This window comes from Sylvia atricapilla, chromosome 1 (assembly GCF_009819655.1).
Source record: "Sylvia atricapilla isolate bSylAtr1 chromosome 1, bSylAtr1.pri, whole genome shotgun sequence".
NCBI lineage: Eukaryota > Metazoa > Chordata > Aves > Passeriformes > Sylviidae > Sylvia > Sylvia atricapilla.
The window spans coordinates 99,699,354-99,718,821 of record NC_089140.1 but is presented as its reverse complement, the minus strand read 5'-3'; the positions used below and the strand labels follow the sequence as shown (position 1 = coordinate 99,718,821).

Sequence of the window (19,468 nt, the reverse complement as noted above, 5' to 3'; positions counted from 1 at the left end):
TTACTTGACCTTTTTTGAGAAACCATGGAAAATATGGTTCCAGACTGAAAGATAACTAAACACATTTGAAACTTGCATTTCAAAGTCAACAGAAGGAGCAGTTGATTCCATTTTACAAAAAGAGGTTTGTTAGCCCATCATTTCTAGGATCAGAGGCTATGGAAATAGGATATGTGAGTACTGTCACGAATGCCACATTAAGTGATGATACTGGGTGCTAACTGGTGAAGTTTCGAAGACTCCAGGTGTATTCAAGTTGTCCAAACTACATGTACAATAGGTGCACAGCCAAATTGTATACATGTTGTAGAAACATTTGATCTCTTAAAATAGCTGACTAACCCTCCCTTTTTCCCTTGCCTGCTTTCAGACCTCAGATCAGGACAGCTGTTTTGCTGCTGAACCTGGGGACCTTTTCCTTTATCCTAGAGAAAAACAAGTAGTGACTGTCAGTTTTTCTCCAAAAAGCACAACAACTACAGAAAGGTAATATAACTGATTCTGTGCTGCATTTATTAAACTGAATTACTTTTGACCTTAAAGTAATGAACAAATAGAAAGTTTTACCCATACGAGAGTCTTTCTTCAGTTGTTTTCATGAGAGTTCTCATCCATTACAAAAGTATTTTTGTTAAGGTTCACCTTTTCTATAGATTATCTGCCTCTTCAGGTGTGTAGAGCAGAATGAATAGATAATATTTCCCATCAAGAAATATTCTGAGACTTGTTTAGTATAAATAAATGGGAAAAGTCCCTGAGGCCCTCTATGTAGTAGTTATTTCTAAAGTACAGCAAAGCTGGAGGTACTCAGGAGGATTGGAAACTTTGTAGTCTATGTCCAAGTGCTGCCAAAAGACTAATAAACTGACTATGGCGGTAAGGAGGGTCCCTGTTCCCTGCTGATGGGATTCAGGGCTTTGTCAACAGGCATCATAGAGATTCACTGACAGCTAGAATGGAGGTTCTTGAGGTTTTTTTCATGACTTTAAGTCTGTCTGTGCTATAGCAAATTATTCAGGCTATTATTTAAAAGCTAGATTTCCTTCCTTGGTGCTCCTGTATCTCACACCTGTAAAAATTCAATGAAGTTTCTCATGGCATTTGAAAGGCATCTCTTTAATTTACAACCAGACTTTGTTTCTTTCTAGAATTAGTCTGTCAAAATAATTAGAAAATAGTATGGACAAAAAATATTTTGCTGAGCTGTAGTCTCTGAAATATTTATCTGAATCATTTCCAGATTAATAGTTCAGAAGACTCTGTAAGGTACATGTGGCATGTGTATTTTACAGCCCAAAGGATTTAAATTTAGGGCTATGCCTAAAGCTGGCCTTTGTCATAAAATAACAAGAAGTATTTGTATTTTCCCCTCAAGAAGGTAGTTTTAAAAATGCCTATCTAATATTGTTTCAGTTATGTTTTGATTTTGTCAGCTAATCTTGTTCTGTTGTGGGATTTAATTTTTTTTTTCTTAAAGTATTTTGAAAATCCTTGTGCTGCCATCTGGGCCTCAGTTTGAAGTGATGCTAAAAGGTGAGGTAGAAAACACAGACATGGGGAAAACCAGACCTGTGTCTACAGCTGCTGGGTGCTTAGACATTCCACCCATCCTCTCCAACAAGCAGTTCATTGCCTGGGGAGCAGTATCACTTGGATCGTCAGTGTAAGTATAAGTTGGACAGCCCTTCATATAGAGTATCAACTTAAGTACTTTATATTGCACTTGCTTGAAGTAAATTTTCCTATTCACATGGATAATTTGCAGTGATTTGTTCTATGCCTCAAGTGAAAGAAGCAGTATATTACAATTATTTTTTCTTGTGCAAGAAAGTTTTGGAAACAAACTGATCTTGTTTGAGATTTGTGTATTCTCGAGGACTCCTCAGTTACAATTAGAATATCTGTTTCTCTACATTTAATATGTCATGCCAGTAGAAATGAGGAGAAAAGTATTTTTCAATTAAGTTGATAGAAAAAATACTTTGGTTCTTTTGATACCTATCTCTTTCTAGAGATTAACTATGCTATTATCCAGTCTATGTAATGTAATTTGACCATCTGAATAGCATAAACTGTTGAACATCCCTTAACTGATTAGAATGTGTTTCAGTGTTAAAACTTCTAGTGATGGAGAATCTGTTTTGCCCCTAATTATGGATTACTTTATCCTTCAGACTACTTCTTGTTCACACTTGCTTAGTTTCAAATTTACAGGTTTGGTATTTTATGCTTCAGTGAAACTGTTCAGAATTGTTAGGATATTCTTTGCTTCCTTTGTATGTAAAGTCTGCAGGTTTTGCACATCTCTGAACTTCTAGTAATTATTACTTGAAGGACTAATCCACTGTTGGTTGATACTGAACTTTTTGAGGAATCTAATGATGTTCCTGGTGGTTTAAAATCAATCCATGTTTGTAGCCAAGAAGTGTTTCTGATAGCTGCATTTCTCTTTTTCTGGTTTGTTGAGGTAGTGTGCTCCTAACAGTAGTTTTGGTTATTTAGTGTTTGGGAATTGCTGCTTCTTTCCTGTATGCTGCTATCTTTTTCTTTGCTGTTCCTCCTGTAAAACAGTTTTAATGAGCCCTTGGTTTTAGGAAGTTGAAATTATTTCTGTAATTTTGTTTCAACAGAGTACTTAAGAGTGTCTGCCAGTGTTGATTGAGAGAGGTTTTCCTCTTTCTTTCTTTGGTTCCAACTGCATGATCTATTCTCTTACATTGTAGCAGTTTCAAGGCTTGTCAAATTTATCTGTCAATGTTTATTGACTTGCTAAAATGACAAAGGCACTTGCTGGAGATGTTTCCTACCTCTGCTGAGGAAATGCCTCTGAATACCAGAAGCCTGGTAAATGCTAGGATGTATCACAGGGAGAAAAAAAAAAATTCAGTCAACCTGATTCTGTCAAGTGACCATAACTTTCTGTGTTGCTATTACATTGAGAAGTACATGTAAAGGAAAAGCTATCCTGAATCTAGTTCTTTACAGCTATTCCAGTGAATCTGGGCCAGACTACTCACAAGACTTTGTTTCTACATAACCAAGTGTCTCTGGATAATCTCATCATAACTATGTCCTGGAGTGGGGATTTTTGAGGAGTTTTTGTATTGTTACAATTGCTGGTTTCTTTTTAAGTTCAGGCTAAGTACAGTACTTCAACTTCAGAAAAGCTATATATGTATATTTTCTTTTAATGTATATGTATATTTGGGGATTGTTTTACTATATGAGTATTTGTGTGTTGTGGTGTCTAACAGGGTCAGTTGTGTAAGTTTGACAAAACAGAAATAACTTTCTATTAACATATTCTATTGTTCCAAGAGGTGAATTTTTCCATTAAATTACTTCAAAATTGACTGTCCCAGTTCCATTATTTTCATGAATTAATCTATGCATTTAATTTGTATTTGCTGTAAAATCTAACCAAACATATTTTCCAGACAGAAGAAGTTAATTCTAAGAAATGACTCTCCATCTGTGACCCAGCATTTAAGATTGTTGATAAGAGGACAGGATCAAGACTCCTTTCAGGTGGCTGTCGTTAAAGTTTCTCTTTAGTGCTTATGACAGTTACCAGGCTATATTTATAATAAAAATGTTTTTGCCCTGAAGTGTTAGCAGGCTGTTTTGAGTCTGCCAAGATGAGTGTGGTAGCAGAGCTTAAGCTACACTGGCGTCTTTGGGAGCCACTGAAATAGGAGTGCTGCAGCAAACTGGAGCTCAATTTACAGCTCTCCAAGGTGCTGTATTGCAACAGAGTCAGTACTTGGTGGGGTGATCCATCAGCCACCCTTCTTGCAGGAGGGAATCTAGATGAGGATAGAACAACTGGAATATGCCTTTTGAAATTGCCATGACTAATGGGTCTTTTTGTTTTGTAACCTGCATTGACTTACATCCCCTTTTTCCCCTCAGGTGTTCAGATTTTTTAAATCTACAGTCTTACACTGACAGAGAATTAATGTAGTGCTGGTAAAGTTCAGCCTTGACAGGTTGGGGATTGAGGCCAAAAAAGTCTGTCTAAACTGAGAGGCATCTAAGTGTTTATTTATGGGAATATAAAGTATCTTGGACTTTGTCTTTTTCATTGCATATTAAGCATTGCAACTTTAGATATGCCATTGTCAAAGAGGTTAATGTGGAGTTGGAAGAAGTTAATTCTTCCTTCTAAGTGTAGTAAGTTTTACTACCTTGTTTTTTTCCTATTATAGTCATTCAGTTCTGATGTCTTTGTTTTTATAGCTGCAAAGTATATTTGGATCAGAAGAACGCTTAACCAGTAATTGGGAACTCAAAATGCGTCCCAAAGAGGATGCTACCATCTACCTGATGTTCACACCCACTCGAGTAACCTGCTGCTTTGCAAAGCTGGAGATCAAACAGCTGGGAATTCAATCAAAGCCAGGAATTAAGTTTACTGTAAGAGTCCCAACATAACTTCTAATAATTTTAAATGTACTTTTTTTGTAATTACTGAAAATCTAGCACTGAATAGCTATTTCTAGCTGTTCAAAATCCTGAAAATTCAAGATACATATTATAGGTATCTGTATAATTGTTAAAGTCATATGAGGGCTAAATTTTATGCATTGAACATCAGTATTAATTTTGCATGCAGTTCTTTCCTTCGTGAAGGATGAAAAATTTTATGTATTATGTTAAAAGTAGCCCAAGATTTTAACTCTATAAGTGTTAAAAAATCTGAACTTGTCTTGTTCTATAGGTAGGTCTTAAAGGAACTTGGAAGTAGAAATTGAAAATTATTGAGTAAATTTAGTCTTTTCTATTTCTTGCAAAGGCTTTTCAGTTCACATTTTTAACATTTTCATTTGTTTTTCTGTAACTCTTTATAAAGTTTACCATGGTTAAACATAAATTATTTTTACTTAGAAGCTTTTTTCATTTGAAGTACTGTTTTTTTTGGTGGTGGGTTTTTTTTTTCTCTTCCAGATACCATTATCTGGATATGGAGGAAAAAGCAATATAATTTTAGAAAATGTTAAAAAATTATCAGATAGCTTCATGGTTACACTGGAAAGGTCATTGTCTGCAAGATTACAGCAAGCTTCCTTCCACGTGAGAAACACAGGTTCCCGGGCTGCCTATGTTAAAGCCCTCTGCCTGGGAAACCTGCAGACAAAAGCAGTGATGGATCCTCGGGTTATGACACTGTCTCCAGAGAAGTTTGTATTAAGAGAAGGAACACATGAAGTAAGTACAGTGCTTTTTTCTGAGTAAATTTTATGAATTTAAATTAAATAACATCGATGAAAATGTCTGACTTTATTAAAATCTCACCTATTTTTTGTTATGTCCTGTTTCACTTGTATTGTTGTAATCTGTTGACTCATATTCCAAACATTAATACAAGCAATAAGATTTTTCTTTCCCTCAGTATGTTGTCTATTTATTTTATCAGGTGGTTACTGTAACATGGAATCTAAAAGAAAAGAACTTCCATCCAAGCATGTTGGTATCAACAGTATGTTTTTTTTTGGGGAGATGAAGTTTGTAGGCAGCAGTATCGCAGGTAAGATGTGCTTTGCTATTGTAATAGACAGATGTTTAATAAGAAGCTCAAGCTAGGGGTATGTGCTGCTACCAGTATGGCTTTAACATATTTCCAAAATGAGCAAGAACAAACTGAAAGATGATGATGATATTTAGAGATCTATTAAACCTTGCATCTCTTAAGTTGTTGATGGGGTTTATTCAATTATAGCTTTGCCTGCATACTGCAGCTACAGTCCTAGTTAAGGATTTAATTCTATTTTAGCTTTCTTAAATTCAAATGTGTTTTGAGGAAATGCTTTCTTTTTTTATCAAAAGAGGTCTGTGTTCTGTCTTTGTATCTCTCTTCCTAATGTGTATGTAACTTTAATTTTTAAAGACAAGGCTCATGAGAAGAGTAGTACTGAAATCCAGGAGTATTGAGTTTCAAACAAGGTTCATGTCTTGGTTTGCTAGATTCTGTTGACAAAGAATGTGTTTGAGTAGATGTGTATATGAGAAAAATAGCATTCACATATGCCCGTGACAGACTAAGGAAACTTGCTGAGAATACCTTGCTGATCTTAAATAGTGGCTGTGTCATTCTGCATTTCATTTTGTATAACTCAAATGCACAGAAATGGCATACTCTGCTTTCACTGACATAAGTGGCACTTGTGACTTGTGTTGTCCGTGGAGTATAGTGTAATGCAGAATATTAAGGCTAGGTAAAGCACTAAGGTGCTGATGATCATAATTCAGTGCAAAACTTCAAAATAGCATTCAAAATTATTTCATTATTGCTTTTAAATGTCATTGCCTGACAGTGTTGGAAGTCGTGTATATTCTTATTCAAATGAAGTGTTAAAAGCAGCTGAATTTAACTGTGTGGCTTTGAATGAAAAGCTCATGGAATTGCTAAGTTCCTGACCTTGATGGAAAACTGGCTTATTTTAGATCTCTTAGAAGATGCTTGTTCCTGATTTTTTTGTATGAATTGTTTTGTATGACGCAATGCCCACTATCTTGAAGTCCTCCCTAAAGGGCTGAAGTACTTAGGGAACAGTTTTGGACTATAGATCAGCAGAACACCTAGATGCTCAATACAGCTACATAGATATTATTGGAAACTTTTTACATTTAGATTCTGAGTGTCGATATGTATGCAAAATGGCTTGTTGATTTTATTAGTCAGCACACTGGCATGTTCTTGAAAATAGTGATCTAGCTGGTTGTGTCTTGGTAGGAGGTTCTCTGAAATCTCCCGTGATACCTTGAAAGAGATTTGTATTTCTTGCAATGACTGAGTTCTCTGAGCCAGTCCAACCCCATTCTGTAATTGTGCACTAGAATGAGGACTTGGTTTGGGTCTGAGGGGCAGGACTGTGAAATGAATGCTCTGCCTCATCTGCCAACTTGTGCCCTAAGTTCCTTACTTCAAAATTATATATAGTCAGCAGCCCAGTAAGTAGCTTAGACCTGAGAGTAGTGCTCAGATATTCTTTCCTCCTCCATGGCTCTGACCTTACCTGAGTGCCAGACTTCCTTTTGCTGACCTGTAGTTTCCCATTTTTCCTAGGAATATTTATATCCCTGTGCCTCCCAGTCTTTTCTGTTGGCAGTCATGCTCCTTGGCTCTGTGCTCCTGCTGTTGGCTGGCACCTGCTGCCAACTCTGACATTGACTAGTCAATTTTTCCTCTCAAAAGGCTTTTACTTGTAACCAAAATAGCATTCTCCTGCTTCCTGTGGTGATTGAAACATCACTCAGATGCCTGATGTACTTATCAAAAATCTAGGTAGGTGTGACTGACAGCAGAGAACAAGTATGGGAAGACAAACATATGGTAACCATTATTTCAGTGTTTCCTTTTACGCTGCAGCAATAGAGTAGGTATTTCTTTAACCATTTTAAGACTGTGAAAAAACTTCAGTTTTAAATGAATGCTCCCAGATTTGGGCTTGGTGTAGTCAAGAGATGATGAGTTGAAAATTCTGATGGATTCTTACAGTTCTTATCATTCTTTTCAGTTTGTTGTTTCTGGTATTTTGTTTAATTTGATGCCTCCTGTTTATCTCTAACAGAGCTGTGACGTATAAACCTGAGGTAGAAAAACGCATAATCCCAGAAAACAACTTATTGAGAAATGCTGTATTTGATGAAGAATTTCCAGGGGAGCAGCTTGTGACAGAAGGTAAGACTACAACTTCTTAAAAGAAAAATTATAGTACTTGTTTTTGTGTTGCAAGTGGGGTTTTGGTTTGAATCCCAGTTACTGTTTCACTATTTTTTAAATAAATGTAGAAGAAAAATTCTGAATTTGAACAGTTGTATTGGGCAAAGCTTTGCTGTATTTTCTTTCGCCAGTCCAGCTGAGGAGGAGTGTGATAGAATGACTTTGGACGCCTGGCATCCAGCCAGGGTCAATCCATCACGACAAAATTTACCTTTTTTCATTCGGCATCTATTTAGTTAAATGATTTTCTGTGCTTCTCTCCTAGCAATGTGAAACCCCAGTCTGTTAATATTATAGCATTAAAAATGCTGAGTTTATTTGGAAAGTATTTGTCATATTAACTATTGAGAAAGATTCAGTTTGTTGTACACAGATATATTTGAAAATTGAGAGGCAGACAACTGGGCTGACACCAAAATATGTATTTATTTTCCTTCCTAAATTTAATAGCTTTTTCTTCAGCTTGTTAGTAAGGAATGCATTAATAAGAATACAATATATTGTAAAGGGTTCCTTAAAGCACACCCATCAACTGTTCAATCCCATAAGTGTGTGGGACAAATTTACTGTCAAACCCTATTCTTGAGCTAGTTATATTCACACATGGAATTACTTACTGTTCTAAGGCTACTGTACCTGAATAAGTGTGATCTGTTTCTTTTCCTGTGAACTGTATATTGTCTTTACTTGGAAAAGTAAAGGGTTTTTTTTTTTATCATTCATCTTAGTTGAGGTGAAATCCTAGTGAACATTAGATACTTGGGTTCTGGAGTATCCTTTGAACTTGTTAAGCCAGTGTTACAGAAAAAAAGTAAAACCCAATTTGGCATAGAATCAAATTAGTATATAGCATTTGTATAAAGGCAGAAATTATATGATAGAGGGTTTTTTATATGTAATATTTATTATACCTTATAATAAAAAGTTTTGAATTGCTGTGTATTCAGATTTATATGTTGTATGTTAGTGTTGAGCTATGCCTGATAACTAAACTTGCAGGAAGTAGTTTTGGAACGGTCTAGGATTTCTTAGCTGATGGATTATTAACTAGGTCTATATCTTAAATCTCTGAGATGTAATTTCTGAGTATTATGGAATTCTTCTTACTAGAACTTATCTGTTACTCTCACTTTTAGTATGTGATGTTCCACGAGAGACAAATGATATCCATCTTTTCTATGGAAATATGCAAAAGGTTCTCCTTTCTGTGGTTGGATATTCCTCTTGTGATCAGGATGGCTTTCAGCAGTCTCCTGGAACCCATTCAGAATTGGACAGGTACTGGAACCATAATTAGTAATTATATGGCTGTAATTATATTTTTTTTCTTTTGAGACTTGTTAGGCATTGTAACAGGTTTCCTAGAGTGGCTGTGAAGTTTTAATCTCTGAAAAAATTGAAAACCTGGCTGGTCAATATCCTGAATCACCTGCTGCAGCTGACCCTCTTTTGGGCAGGGGTGTTGGACTGGATGGTTTCCACAGGGCCTCCTGATTTCCAGAATTTGTTGCACAGCATGCTGTGAAACTCAAGTTGCATTGCCTTATTTATCTATGCAGTACTTGTTTGTGTATGTTTTATTCAAATTATATTGTCTTCTGGAGATAATTGTTTATTTTAGTTCCTCTTACTCTAAGTGGTACCTTCGACTTCCAAACATTCTGTGAAAAAGCTATGTCCTAATATAGCTGCTGGATTGTTTTTTACTTAATGGAGAATTGAATGAAATTGAGGGCCCATGTCGAAAGTATTGTACTTTAATAAAATTTTGAGAAATACTAGAAGTAGACTATTATAATAACTCATGAGATTTTATTTTTTTGTACTGCTTTTCCTTAACGTAGTCTTATTTTCAGGTTTGAGAACTTTGTCAGACATACCACTGCAACTTTGGACGTTCTTCCTGTTAAAGGACCTCAGGGTACTTCTGTATCTGCAAAAACTAAGGATCTCGTTCAGAATCAATCAGATGCCCAACAGACTTGGGTTGTAACACCTGAGTATTTGACTTTGACATCTCCTTCTATTGGTAAGAAATAGCCACTCCAGTATTAAGATAACTGTGCTGCGTAAGATGTTTGTGAGTGTGGGTTGGCTGTTAATCTTCATGCAGACTTGATTTGAACACAGTTTTGGATCCATTTTCAGAGATAATGTACTCTGTGTATATGTACAGAATGCATACCTATGAAGATTTTCAAGTAATGGGAAGGTAAAATTAGGGCAGAAAATAGTTTCTTTTCATTGGTGAATCTCTGTATTTTGGGAATTTTTGTGAATTTTTGTACATGTCAGCTTTGCCTTTTTTTGTTTCAGGTGAAACAGCAGATGTTAGACGCGTACAAATTCTAAACAATTCCAATAGAACGTTGACATTTGAACTTTCCTGGCCAGCTCACTGCCTTACTATAACCCCACAACATGGAGCTGTAGAACCAGAGTAAGTATATTTCCCTAAGTTCCTTTATGTGTGAAAGTATGGTGAGGTTTTGGAGGAACTTATTTTAGTTTAAGTATGCAACTAATTTAGGAAATTTAGTTGGGTTTTAGGAATTTACTCTAGTTTACTTAGACTGTACCCTGAAACTATTTTAGTTCCAGGGTCTTGACTTTTTGTCAACTAACATGCAAATCTAGCTTTTTGGGGGATCTTATCCTTTTACAGTTGGGTATAATGGGAATGTTCTTCTGTCATGTGTATCATTACCTTGATACCAGGAATTTTCTGTGCCTGGAAGTACTATTATTATTGCACAATTTTCAAGGAGCTGAATGGCCAGTGAAGCTGAAGCTTAAAAAATCTCTTTTCACAGTAGTTTTTTGTTTAAAATTTAGCTGTGCATTTAAAAACAAAAAACACCTCCTACAACCAAGAAACAACCTCCAAAATAACAGTTCTTAGAGAAGACTTCTGGGGACTAAGTCTACTGGAGACTTAGTGTTTTCTTTAGCAAATGTGCTGATATTCCTCACAACTTGGTTTTGGGATTTTTTTATTTTGAAAAATCTTGGTTTTGCCATTCAATCTTTGGCTTCTCAGTATCTGTAGGTGTCAAAATAATGATAAGCCAGTGTCAGCTTGCCCGTGCCTTAATTAGTGTTTTTTTTTTTGAAAAGTAGTCATAATATCACTGTATATGTATATGAGACTTCACACATGGCTGCAAAGACTTCCACAATTCATGCTTGAATGGTCTGCTCACCTCTGCCTTCTAAATTTTTGGTGTTTTTTAAAGGTTCAATTCAGAACAGCTTTAAGACCATGTTATTAAACTATTCTCATCTTACAAAAAAAAAGGTCTCCCACCAAAAAATAGGTTTTGCTTTCAGAATTGTATTTCTGTAGTTGCTTTAACTTTGAAGATGTCTGCCCAAACATACTTTCTCTTCAGTCCAGCCATGCTGATTGCATTTTAAACATTTAATTTCATATTCATGTAGATGTAAATTTCTGCGAAACTTTCATCACTGGTGAGAACAAAATAGAGTTTCATGGAAGGGCTAGAATATCTGCCACTCATTGCAGATTCAATCAGTGCCAAGAACAATAGCCTCAAAAAGCAGTAACAATGAATGACTTTCCAGTAGCTGTGAAAGTAAGGACATACTGAGCATCTCAAACCCTAAATTCAGGATTGTCCAGATGATTTCTTTAAAAGAAGGCATTGAAGGCCTTCTGCAAGCAATTTTCTTGCAGTGTAGAATTTTAAAATGTGTTCACTGGAAAATCCTCACATTTTGGGTCCAAGTAAGCAGTTTGGATCAGGAACAGAGGTCTTCAAGTAGGACCCATGGGAACAGCAGACTTAAGCATAGCAAGCTACACTTGCCCAGTTTTCTATTTTTCATGACCATCTCCTCTCAGTGCTAAGGGCAGTCAACCTGTCAGAACAGAAGCCAGCCAGAATGTTTTGTACTCTGTGCTGTGATGGCTGGAGCCTGCAGAACTCTTGAACTGTGTTAGGCCACAAAAAGAGGTGATCTGATTTCTCAGTGATGATGAAAGAAGATCCTGGGATCATGGCTATTAAAGTTTAATATATTGCATATCTGAATACCTTAAGTTTAACTATTTGTGGAGCATCTTCTGCTATCTTAAAAATGCATCCTTTTTTGGGTGGGTCAGTGACAAATGTTGTAGATAGTAATTCTGGTATGAGAATCACGCTATTCAATTTTTATTTTTAGGGGCAGTACACTAATTCTGGTGAGTCCTAATCCATCGCTTGCCAGTAGGCCCACATTAATTCCTTGGAGTGGCCTAATCTATATCCATTGTGATAATGGACTAAAGGTATGTGGTTTACTTGAGACTTCAGATTGCAACTTTTTATTTGGCTTCGTCATTTTGAACAAAGTTGCTAAAACCTTTTAGATTTGAGTCAGCAGCTCTGTCAACTTCCACTATTCTTTTTAATTTATAAAGTTCTTGTAAAGAAAAGTAGTTGAGATGCCATTTTGTAAACTGAGATTTTTAGTTCATTCATCTCTGAAGAAATACTATGGTGTAAACACTAAACAAATTTCCAACAAAATTACACCCATCAGTGCCTTAGGCATCAATTTCTAAAATGCTAAAAATATATATGTAGGTGTGCACACATAAAAGTAGTCTGTATCGTATTATAAAAAGTTAAAAGAGTTATTGGACAAGTCACCAGAGCTCATTTTGAAACCCCTTAAGCTAAATGTGACCTTCTGGATGACAGGTCTGTGATAAAGAATAGCTGGAACAGGTTCTTCCTCTTCATGGATTTTAATCCAGGACATTTCCGATTAGGTTGAGGCATGGAAATAAAATTTATGAAGCCAACAGTTCTTCCTTTTTTGTGTAAGAACAGAAGGACTCCTTGGTAATCTCTCCTAAACAAAGAGGCTTTTTATATTATTTTTACAGTCATTGTGTGTTTTGGGTTATTTGTAACAGTGCATGAAGGGAGAAATAGGCACTGAAAGGATCAAACTGTATCTACTTTCCTTTTGCATGGAGGGAAGTGTGAGGTATGGTACAGAATTGGAAACTGTCTTCAAAAAACCCAAACAAACAGGGAAGTTGTTGAGAAGGAAATGATGACTGCACTTAGTTAACTATGTTACGTTCTACAGTATGAGAAAAGGATTAAAGGAATCTACTAGGACAAGTGTAGGGAATGTATCAAAAATTATAAGAAATCTGTAGTTAATAGTGTTTTTGTCATTTATTTGCTCCCTCTCCAAATCAGCAAAAAGTATGCTAAGATTTTACCAGCATTAACTGAAACTTTCAAAATTTCTAATTATGTAGCAAAAGTGAACACAAAGCTCCTTCTGAATGAGGCAATTCTGTTTCCATTATCTGCAACAGGGGATGTTGTAAGAATTGTCAGTTAAACTAGTTGAAATTATTATTCCTGTTGAATTAAAATGCCTAGATAGCAAATTTTCAATGAATGTTCCTTTTCTCTTAAATTAAACTTGTCCTGGAATCTTTAAACTTTTAAAGGTTGGAGAAGACCTGGTGATTTAATGTATGAGAGCTTTCCTCTGTTGAAATGTAAAGCCGAACATAAGCTCTTGCAATATTATTTTATTGTTCAAGGCAATAGAGCTAAATAATTTGACTTGTTAATGTATCAGCATTCACTGTTTAAAACTTTGCTTTTCTCTAAATCGTGCAAAAGTTTATTAAAGTGATTATTCAAGAGGCTGTCGCACAGAGCGTGCCTGGATCAGACTTTCCATGTAGAAGATTTGATATAGCTACTCCACAGTCTGAAAATCCTACTGTTGATGTGCTAAGAGGTCTCCCTAAGCTCCCTCTAATCGAAATGGAGATAAAGAACAAAAATATTGTTTTTCCTAAAACAAGACCTGGTCAAAGCTCAGGTAAGAGGAATTAGTTATTGAATGTAGCATATGTAGTATCTTGCGTTCAGAGGCTTTGTTTTATTGCATGTTTGGGCACTTTTTTAGTTCCACTTATGCAGTATAACTTTTTTTCCACAGATAGGTTTGCTAACATGCAAATCAGTTGCTGGGTTTTTAAGCCACTCTGATGAATGCAGTTACACTGGGAAAAGAGAGTGTTAAAAGGTTACTGTGTCTACTTGAAACTCTTTGGCTCAGCACCTTTGCAGTAGATCCATTCTCATCTGCAGTTATTGCCCATAAGATATTACCTGTAAGAGGCCAATCTGTCTGTGTTCAGCAGGAAAATAAATGCCCTTCCTAAAGACAGTAGGAATATCAGCTATAAAGCTGGCTGGCCTTGTCTTGGTGCATAGTGATCAAGATGGACAGTGTAGATAATGAAGTCTGAAATGCTTGGTCTGTACTTTTCATTCCAGTAATGCTTAAAAGTCTCAAAGTAACTCTATGGAACTCTCATTCTGTTATCTAGATACCAGGTTTTCTTGTAGTACTGACTTTTTTAGTTAATGAAGGCTTTTTTAATGATCCGTTGACATAATTTTTTTTTTCCAGCAGACTTGAGGACTTTTAAGGCTTAATTTATCAATTATATCGTTGTTTTTTTTGTTGTTGTTGTTGTTAAAATTATGGAAGAATTGTAATATAATACTTTGGTGTTTATAAATTTCCTATATAATATATGTCTGCAGCTAAACTTTTAAGTGCTGTTCTAGACTCCTATTAATTCTTGCCAAGAGACGTATTTATATGTATGCTGAGTAACAAAACAGACTTTTTGATACAAGTTTTATTTGGTCTCAGTCTGGAATACTCTGTGTTTTGTCTCTGAATGATCAAATAATGTCTAGGGAAGGGATTGGATATCTTTTGGGATTTTTCTTGTGGAGTCTAAACTTCTTGTGTATAAGCTTTTACAAATTTTATGACAGTGTGCTTTGAGTCTGCTCTTGAGATTTGTTATAATGAAAACTGTTTCCACTAAACTTGTTCATGGAGAAACATAGTTTCTGCTTAACTCAGAGATACTTGAACAAAGATGTTTAGTATGCTCCTCTGATATTTCTCTTTCAGAGAATTACCTGGAAATGGAAAACAAAGGGAATGAAAATCTGAAGTGGACTTTGTCATCTTTTGCACCACCCTATAGTAAAGTGAGTGAATGGTTGCATTGGGAGTTTTATGCAAATCCTTGGGTTTTATTTTTAACTTCTCTCTCCCTGCTGCCTCTCAAGAAAGAATATATATATTTGAGCATGACCTGAGCTACAAAGTTTTTTTTCCTCTGTCCATATCAGGGAAATGTTTTGCTCCTTTTTTTCATCCCTAATGTGCTTCCTGACTGTGAATCACTCAGTGCTCTGTGGTACAGTTTCTGCTTCACATACTGCTTTACAGGGTTTGCTTGTGCTCATACAGTGTCATCATTCAAATTGCATAAATGAAAGATAGGTATCTCTTTTTGGCTCCAGAATGCCAGCCTTGTGTTATTCCAGGCTTGTGCTGCTGAAATTGTACTGTACCGTGGTATCTCTGTAAAAATTTGAGTTAGGTCAAGGGTATTTTGATTACAGTGCTGTTGCGTGTACCTAGCTGTTGATATTTGTAAATGCTTCCCTATTTTTTTGATAGTCTGAAATGCTGTGATGATTTTGGTTTTATGCTAAAATTATTATTGTGGTTTATTATTGTGAAACCATGAAAAATGGTTATGTAAGACTCTTACCAGTACCCCATGGGACTGAGCATGTCATGTTCCAGCCAGTGCACCACTACGGTAAGTCAGTAGTTGTGGTGACTGGATTTAGTAGTTTCAGTCTTTATTAATTTGCTTTTAGAGAGTTAATATCAATTCTTCACTTAAAAGCAACTTATTTGGTGTATTTCCTTCAGTCTTCTGCAAGGGGGGGGCGTGTGTGGGGGTGTATTGTGTGGTTTCAGGATATTTTTTTCCTTTCTCTTCTGAATCTGACTCATAAATTTATTTGCAGGATGTGGATGGAAGTGGTTCTGTTTATAGGGTTCCTTACCCTGCTTTTGTATTTTCCTTTGTTTCTGGTACTCTTGAAGTTCATGGACAAGAGAAGGTAACATTTATAAATATTTCAGGCATGTTAGTGAATCACAATTGGAAAATAAGATCTTAAATGAGAAATATATTTTATTTGATAATGATAAAATGTTGGCCTTTCAGTAATTGGAGTGTATCAGGTAGTCTGTATCAGTTTAATTCAGCAGAGTTGATTCTAAGAATTCATGCAATCAAAGTAGTTTGATTTCAAAATGGTGGTGTGTTTGTGTTACTGTTTGGGGGTTTTTAAGGACAAATTATTTTAGAATGGAAAATTATTTTAAATGTTTTGTAAAATTCCAGAAGAAAATGTAAATAATTCTGGGTTCTTACAAAACCTGATTCCCTTCCTTGAAGCATTGTTGCTATACTTAATTCAAGAACAGTTGTGTGTTCCTAAGGTTGGCTTCATTTGACTTACAATTTTATCTTATGGCCAGTAGAGGGATTCATAACCACAATTATAAAGCACATCCAAGGATAGACTGTATGGGTTTGTAAGGGTCTTCTCCCTCATCTTCTCTCACAATACTACTCCAGTTTTATCTTTTCATCTTCATTAACACCTCTCTTTTCATTGTTATGGATAATTATGGTATCATTTCCATAGATAAGCGATTTGTAATCTATTTACAAGAATAAGAAACTTATTCCTGTCCAGTTTCATAGTAATTTCATAATATTGCAAGCCATTATTTGAATTGAAACAATTGTATTTGCCTTAGCAATCCTAGTTCAGGCCTATTTGAATAACATTTACATCATTGGCATGCCAGGCTGTGGACGGGAGCTGATAAGGTACAGTGCTATCATGATTGGCTATTTTTTTGCAGTGGATATGATGTTTGGCTAATTAGATATAGTTGTAGTGGTCCATTCTAATTTGCTGCACTCTTTCTCTTCTTCCCTCAACCTCAGCTCTGAGAACAATGCAATTTTATTCTTGAATTAACCTGGTACAGCACTATATGGAGACAAGCTTTTGTTACATAGGTGACCTTTAGGGATCATCAAATTCATAGCTTGCAAGTTGTTTTAAGTTTCAGGCCTTTTAATAATGGTAGCACAGTGTGCTTACAGATTTAGAGCTGGAGGAGCTGAGTTGTTCACAACTTAGTTGCCAAATGAAAAAAAGTTTTTTTTCAGGTGTGCATATTTCCCTTCCTGGTCCTCTTTTTCTCCATTTTAGTAACAGAAGTAACTGTGTCAGCACTTGCTGACTTCGCTTAAAGCAGATTATCCAATGTCAAGTTTTGTTCAAAATTGCTTGCCCAATGTATTTCATCCAATTTTTCCACCTGTGTGCAAAGGTGGACTAGCAAGTTGTGTAGCTTTCTGCAAGATCACCTGTATATGCCATGTGTGTTCTGTAGTGTGTAAATTTTGTGCTGGCTGAACCATAACTTCGTACAGGTAAAATTATGAAGACTCTGAAGATTAGTAGTGTTCTGCAAAATTTTTCTTCTTCTTTTTTTTTTTTTTTTTTTTTTTTTTTTTTTTTTTTTTTTTTTTTTTTTTTTTTCCTTCAGATTGCTGTAATCTTTTCACCGAGAGAGAGAGGAGATTACTCCCAGTTCTGGGACCTTGAGTATTACTCAGTTGAAAATCCGAGTAGGAAACACAAATTAAAATTGCAGCTTTCTGGAAATGTGAGTATATAAAAGCTATAAACACTGTCTTGAGCACAATTTTTTTATAACATCTTGCTTTACTGTACACTCTTTCATATATACATTGCTATAATCTGGAAAAGATCTCAACTCTGCTATTTTTGCTGGGGTAAATTGTATTTTTTTTCTTATGTTACAAAAACACCTTCTTCCTCTTGCTTACGTGATAATGCATTTTCTTTTGCCATTTATGATGGAAAACTTTATTTAGCTCAGAGAGAATAGAGACAAATTTACATTCTAGGGGAATTGTTTCTGTAGACAAAGATGTTTCTATCAGTTTTGTTTGGTTTTTTGTTTGTCAGTTTTATTTTTGTAAATAAATAGTGAAGTAACTGACCTTTGCTATAATACATAACTCAATGCAGTTTTGGCATTTTCAAATATCCATCTTGGAGGTATAATAAATATCTCTTAATAAAACCTGCTTCAGTATTTTATCAGAGTAATAATGTAGGTGGGGACAATTGTGAAATTTATCCATGGGAGCATTTGGGTTTGAGCTCTCCTTTGCTCCCGTTTCTCAGCTCAAACTTTGTGTTAAGGCTTGGAAGAAGTGGGTTGGAAGTTGCAACTGGTTTTCTGTGGTCTCCTTGTCTTGCTTTTTACTCCATCTATACAAGAGGAATTTACATAGGACAGAGAATTTATTACCATATGGAAGAATTAATTCTAATGATTAGTTAAATAAGTTGAACGTGAAGAGCTTTGTACATTCAGAATGGCATCATTGCTATACATGCTTTGTTGTCCTCTTCAGAAGGTTTGACTTGATTTTTCTAAGAAGTCCACACAAAGATTTGGGATATTTATTTAGCGTGCTAAGCATGCTTCAGTAGTAGAAACCTTACTTATCCGTTTTGCTGAGGTGCCTTACATTAGTTTTGTAGGTCCCTTGTTCTTTCCAAATTAGTAGTTGAAAGAATACTTGTAAAAATTTGACATGAGACTCCTGTATAATGTTTGGTTTTAGAGGGTTTTTCATTAAGCTTTCATCAAATTCTTTGGTGATAATTTTCCTGAAAATGAGGAAAACATCCAAGTCATTTGCCTTTTTAAAGCTAGTTGAAATGAATAGAAGATTAAGTCTTTAACAGAACTCTAGAATTTTAAAAAAGTCTCTTTTAAAACGTGACTAGTTGTCAGAGTTGTGTAAACCTTTGAGCAGCATAACTTGATATTAATGTTTTTGAGCTACTATGTCAGATTTGTTCTTGATTTTTTTCAAAGCTGTTAACAATTAAATCCTTGTAGCATCTGTGCACATGGGAATAAAGTTTGTAGAAAATACTTGAAATGCATGTCACGATCATTTTAGAAAGATTTGAAAAGGAAGTACTGTATTTATCAACTAGGTATACATCTGTTCAGAAGAGGAGTCAACACAGAACATCTAGAACATTTAGAGTGTTGCAGCTTTTAGTTGAGAAGACAAGTGAATCATAATCTATTATCTTCTTGGGATCAAAAGTTCAGGAGTGTTACTAAAACTTTGGAAAGGACTTGAAATCTGGTGGTTTTGCTGAGGCAGGGGTCTACAGCTGTGGTTAATGTGACTTTTGATAGAATGAAGTGGGATGAGTGACTGACTGTCATTCAGAGTGACTGAGTGGTGTTTATTTATAGCACCACTTCAGAAGAAATTAAAAAGTTGGAAGAGCTCAGGAAGGAACTAAAAGAACAACATCAAGTTCAGAAAATCAGTGGCATACACCACTTTAATTATTTTCCTAACAAATTAATTAACAGTAATTTTGATTATGCTCTACATGTATTTGCAGTCCTCACCACTGAAAACTGTAGTCAGGAGTTCAGATCATCATGTCTCCTAAACCAGTCCAAGACACAAAGAAAGGAGGGATTCTTTCTGTGCTCTGCAGCCCCAGCCTCTCTGTGCTGGTCATTCAAACTTAGTTGTTTTTTTTGGTTTTGTTTGTTTGTTTGTTTGTTTGTTTTTTCCTGAGGAATATTTGTTCCTGCTGCTGAGGGCTTCGGCTGGGGTCTTTTTGAAGGTCATTGGGCTGAGAATGAGTATTGTGCACAGGTGTCTTGGACTGGTATTTGGGTCTAACTATTGGTCCCTTCTGGGTGAACCTG

General features: G+C 35.6%; 1 protein-coding gene across 1 annotated transcript in view; it reads left to right on the top strand.

The window, feature by feature from the left end:
- CEP192 (centrosomal protein 192) overlaps positions 1-19,468 on the top strand; it is a 69,766-nt gene that overhangs the window by 42,024 nt on the left and 8,274 nt on the right. Inside the window, 16 exon segments of the mRNA XM_066314113.1 lie at positions 371-486; positions 1,478-1,663; positions 3,438-3,528; positions 4,240-4,416; positions 4,948-5,208; positions 5,417-5,494; positions 5,496-5,527; positions 7,572-7,681; positions 8,860-9,001; positions 9,580-9,752; positions 10,040-10,163; positions 11,912-12,017; positions 13,384-13,588; positions 14,705-14,784; positions 15,622-15,717; positions 17,231-17,350. Coding sequence (XP_066170210.1) covers positions 371-486; positions 1,478-1,663; positions 3,438-3,528; positions 4,240-4,416; positions 4,948-5,208; positions 5,417-5,494; positions 5,496-5,527; positions 7,572-7,681; positions 8,860-9,001; positions 9,580-9,752; positions 10,040-10,163; positions 11,912-12,017; positions 13,384-13,588; positions 14,705-14,784; positions 15,622-15,717; positions 17,231-17,350 — 2,097 coding nt within the window.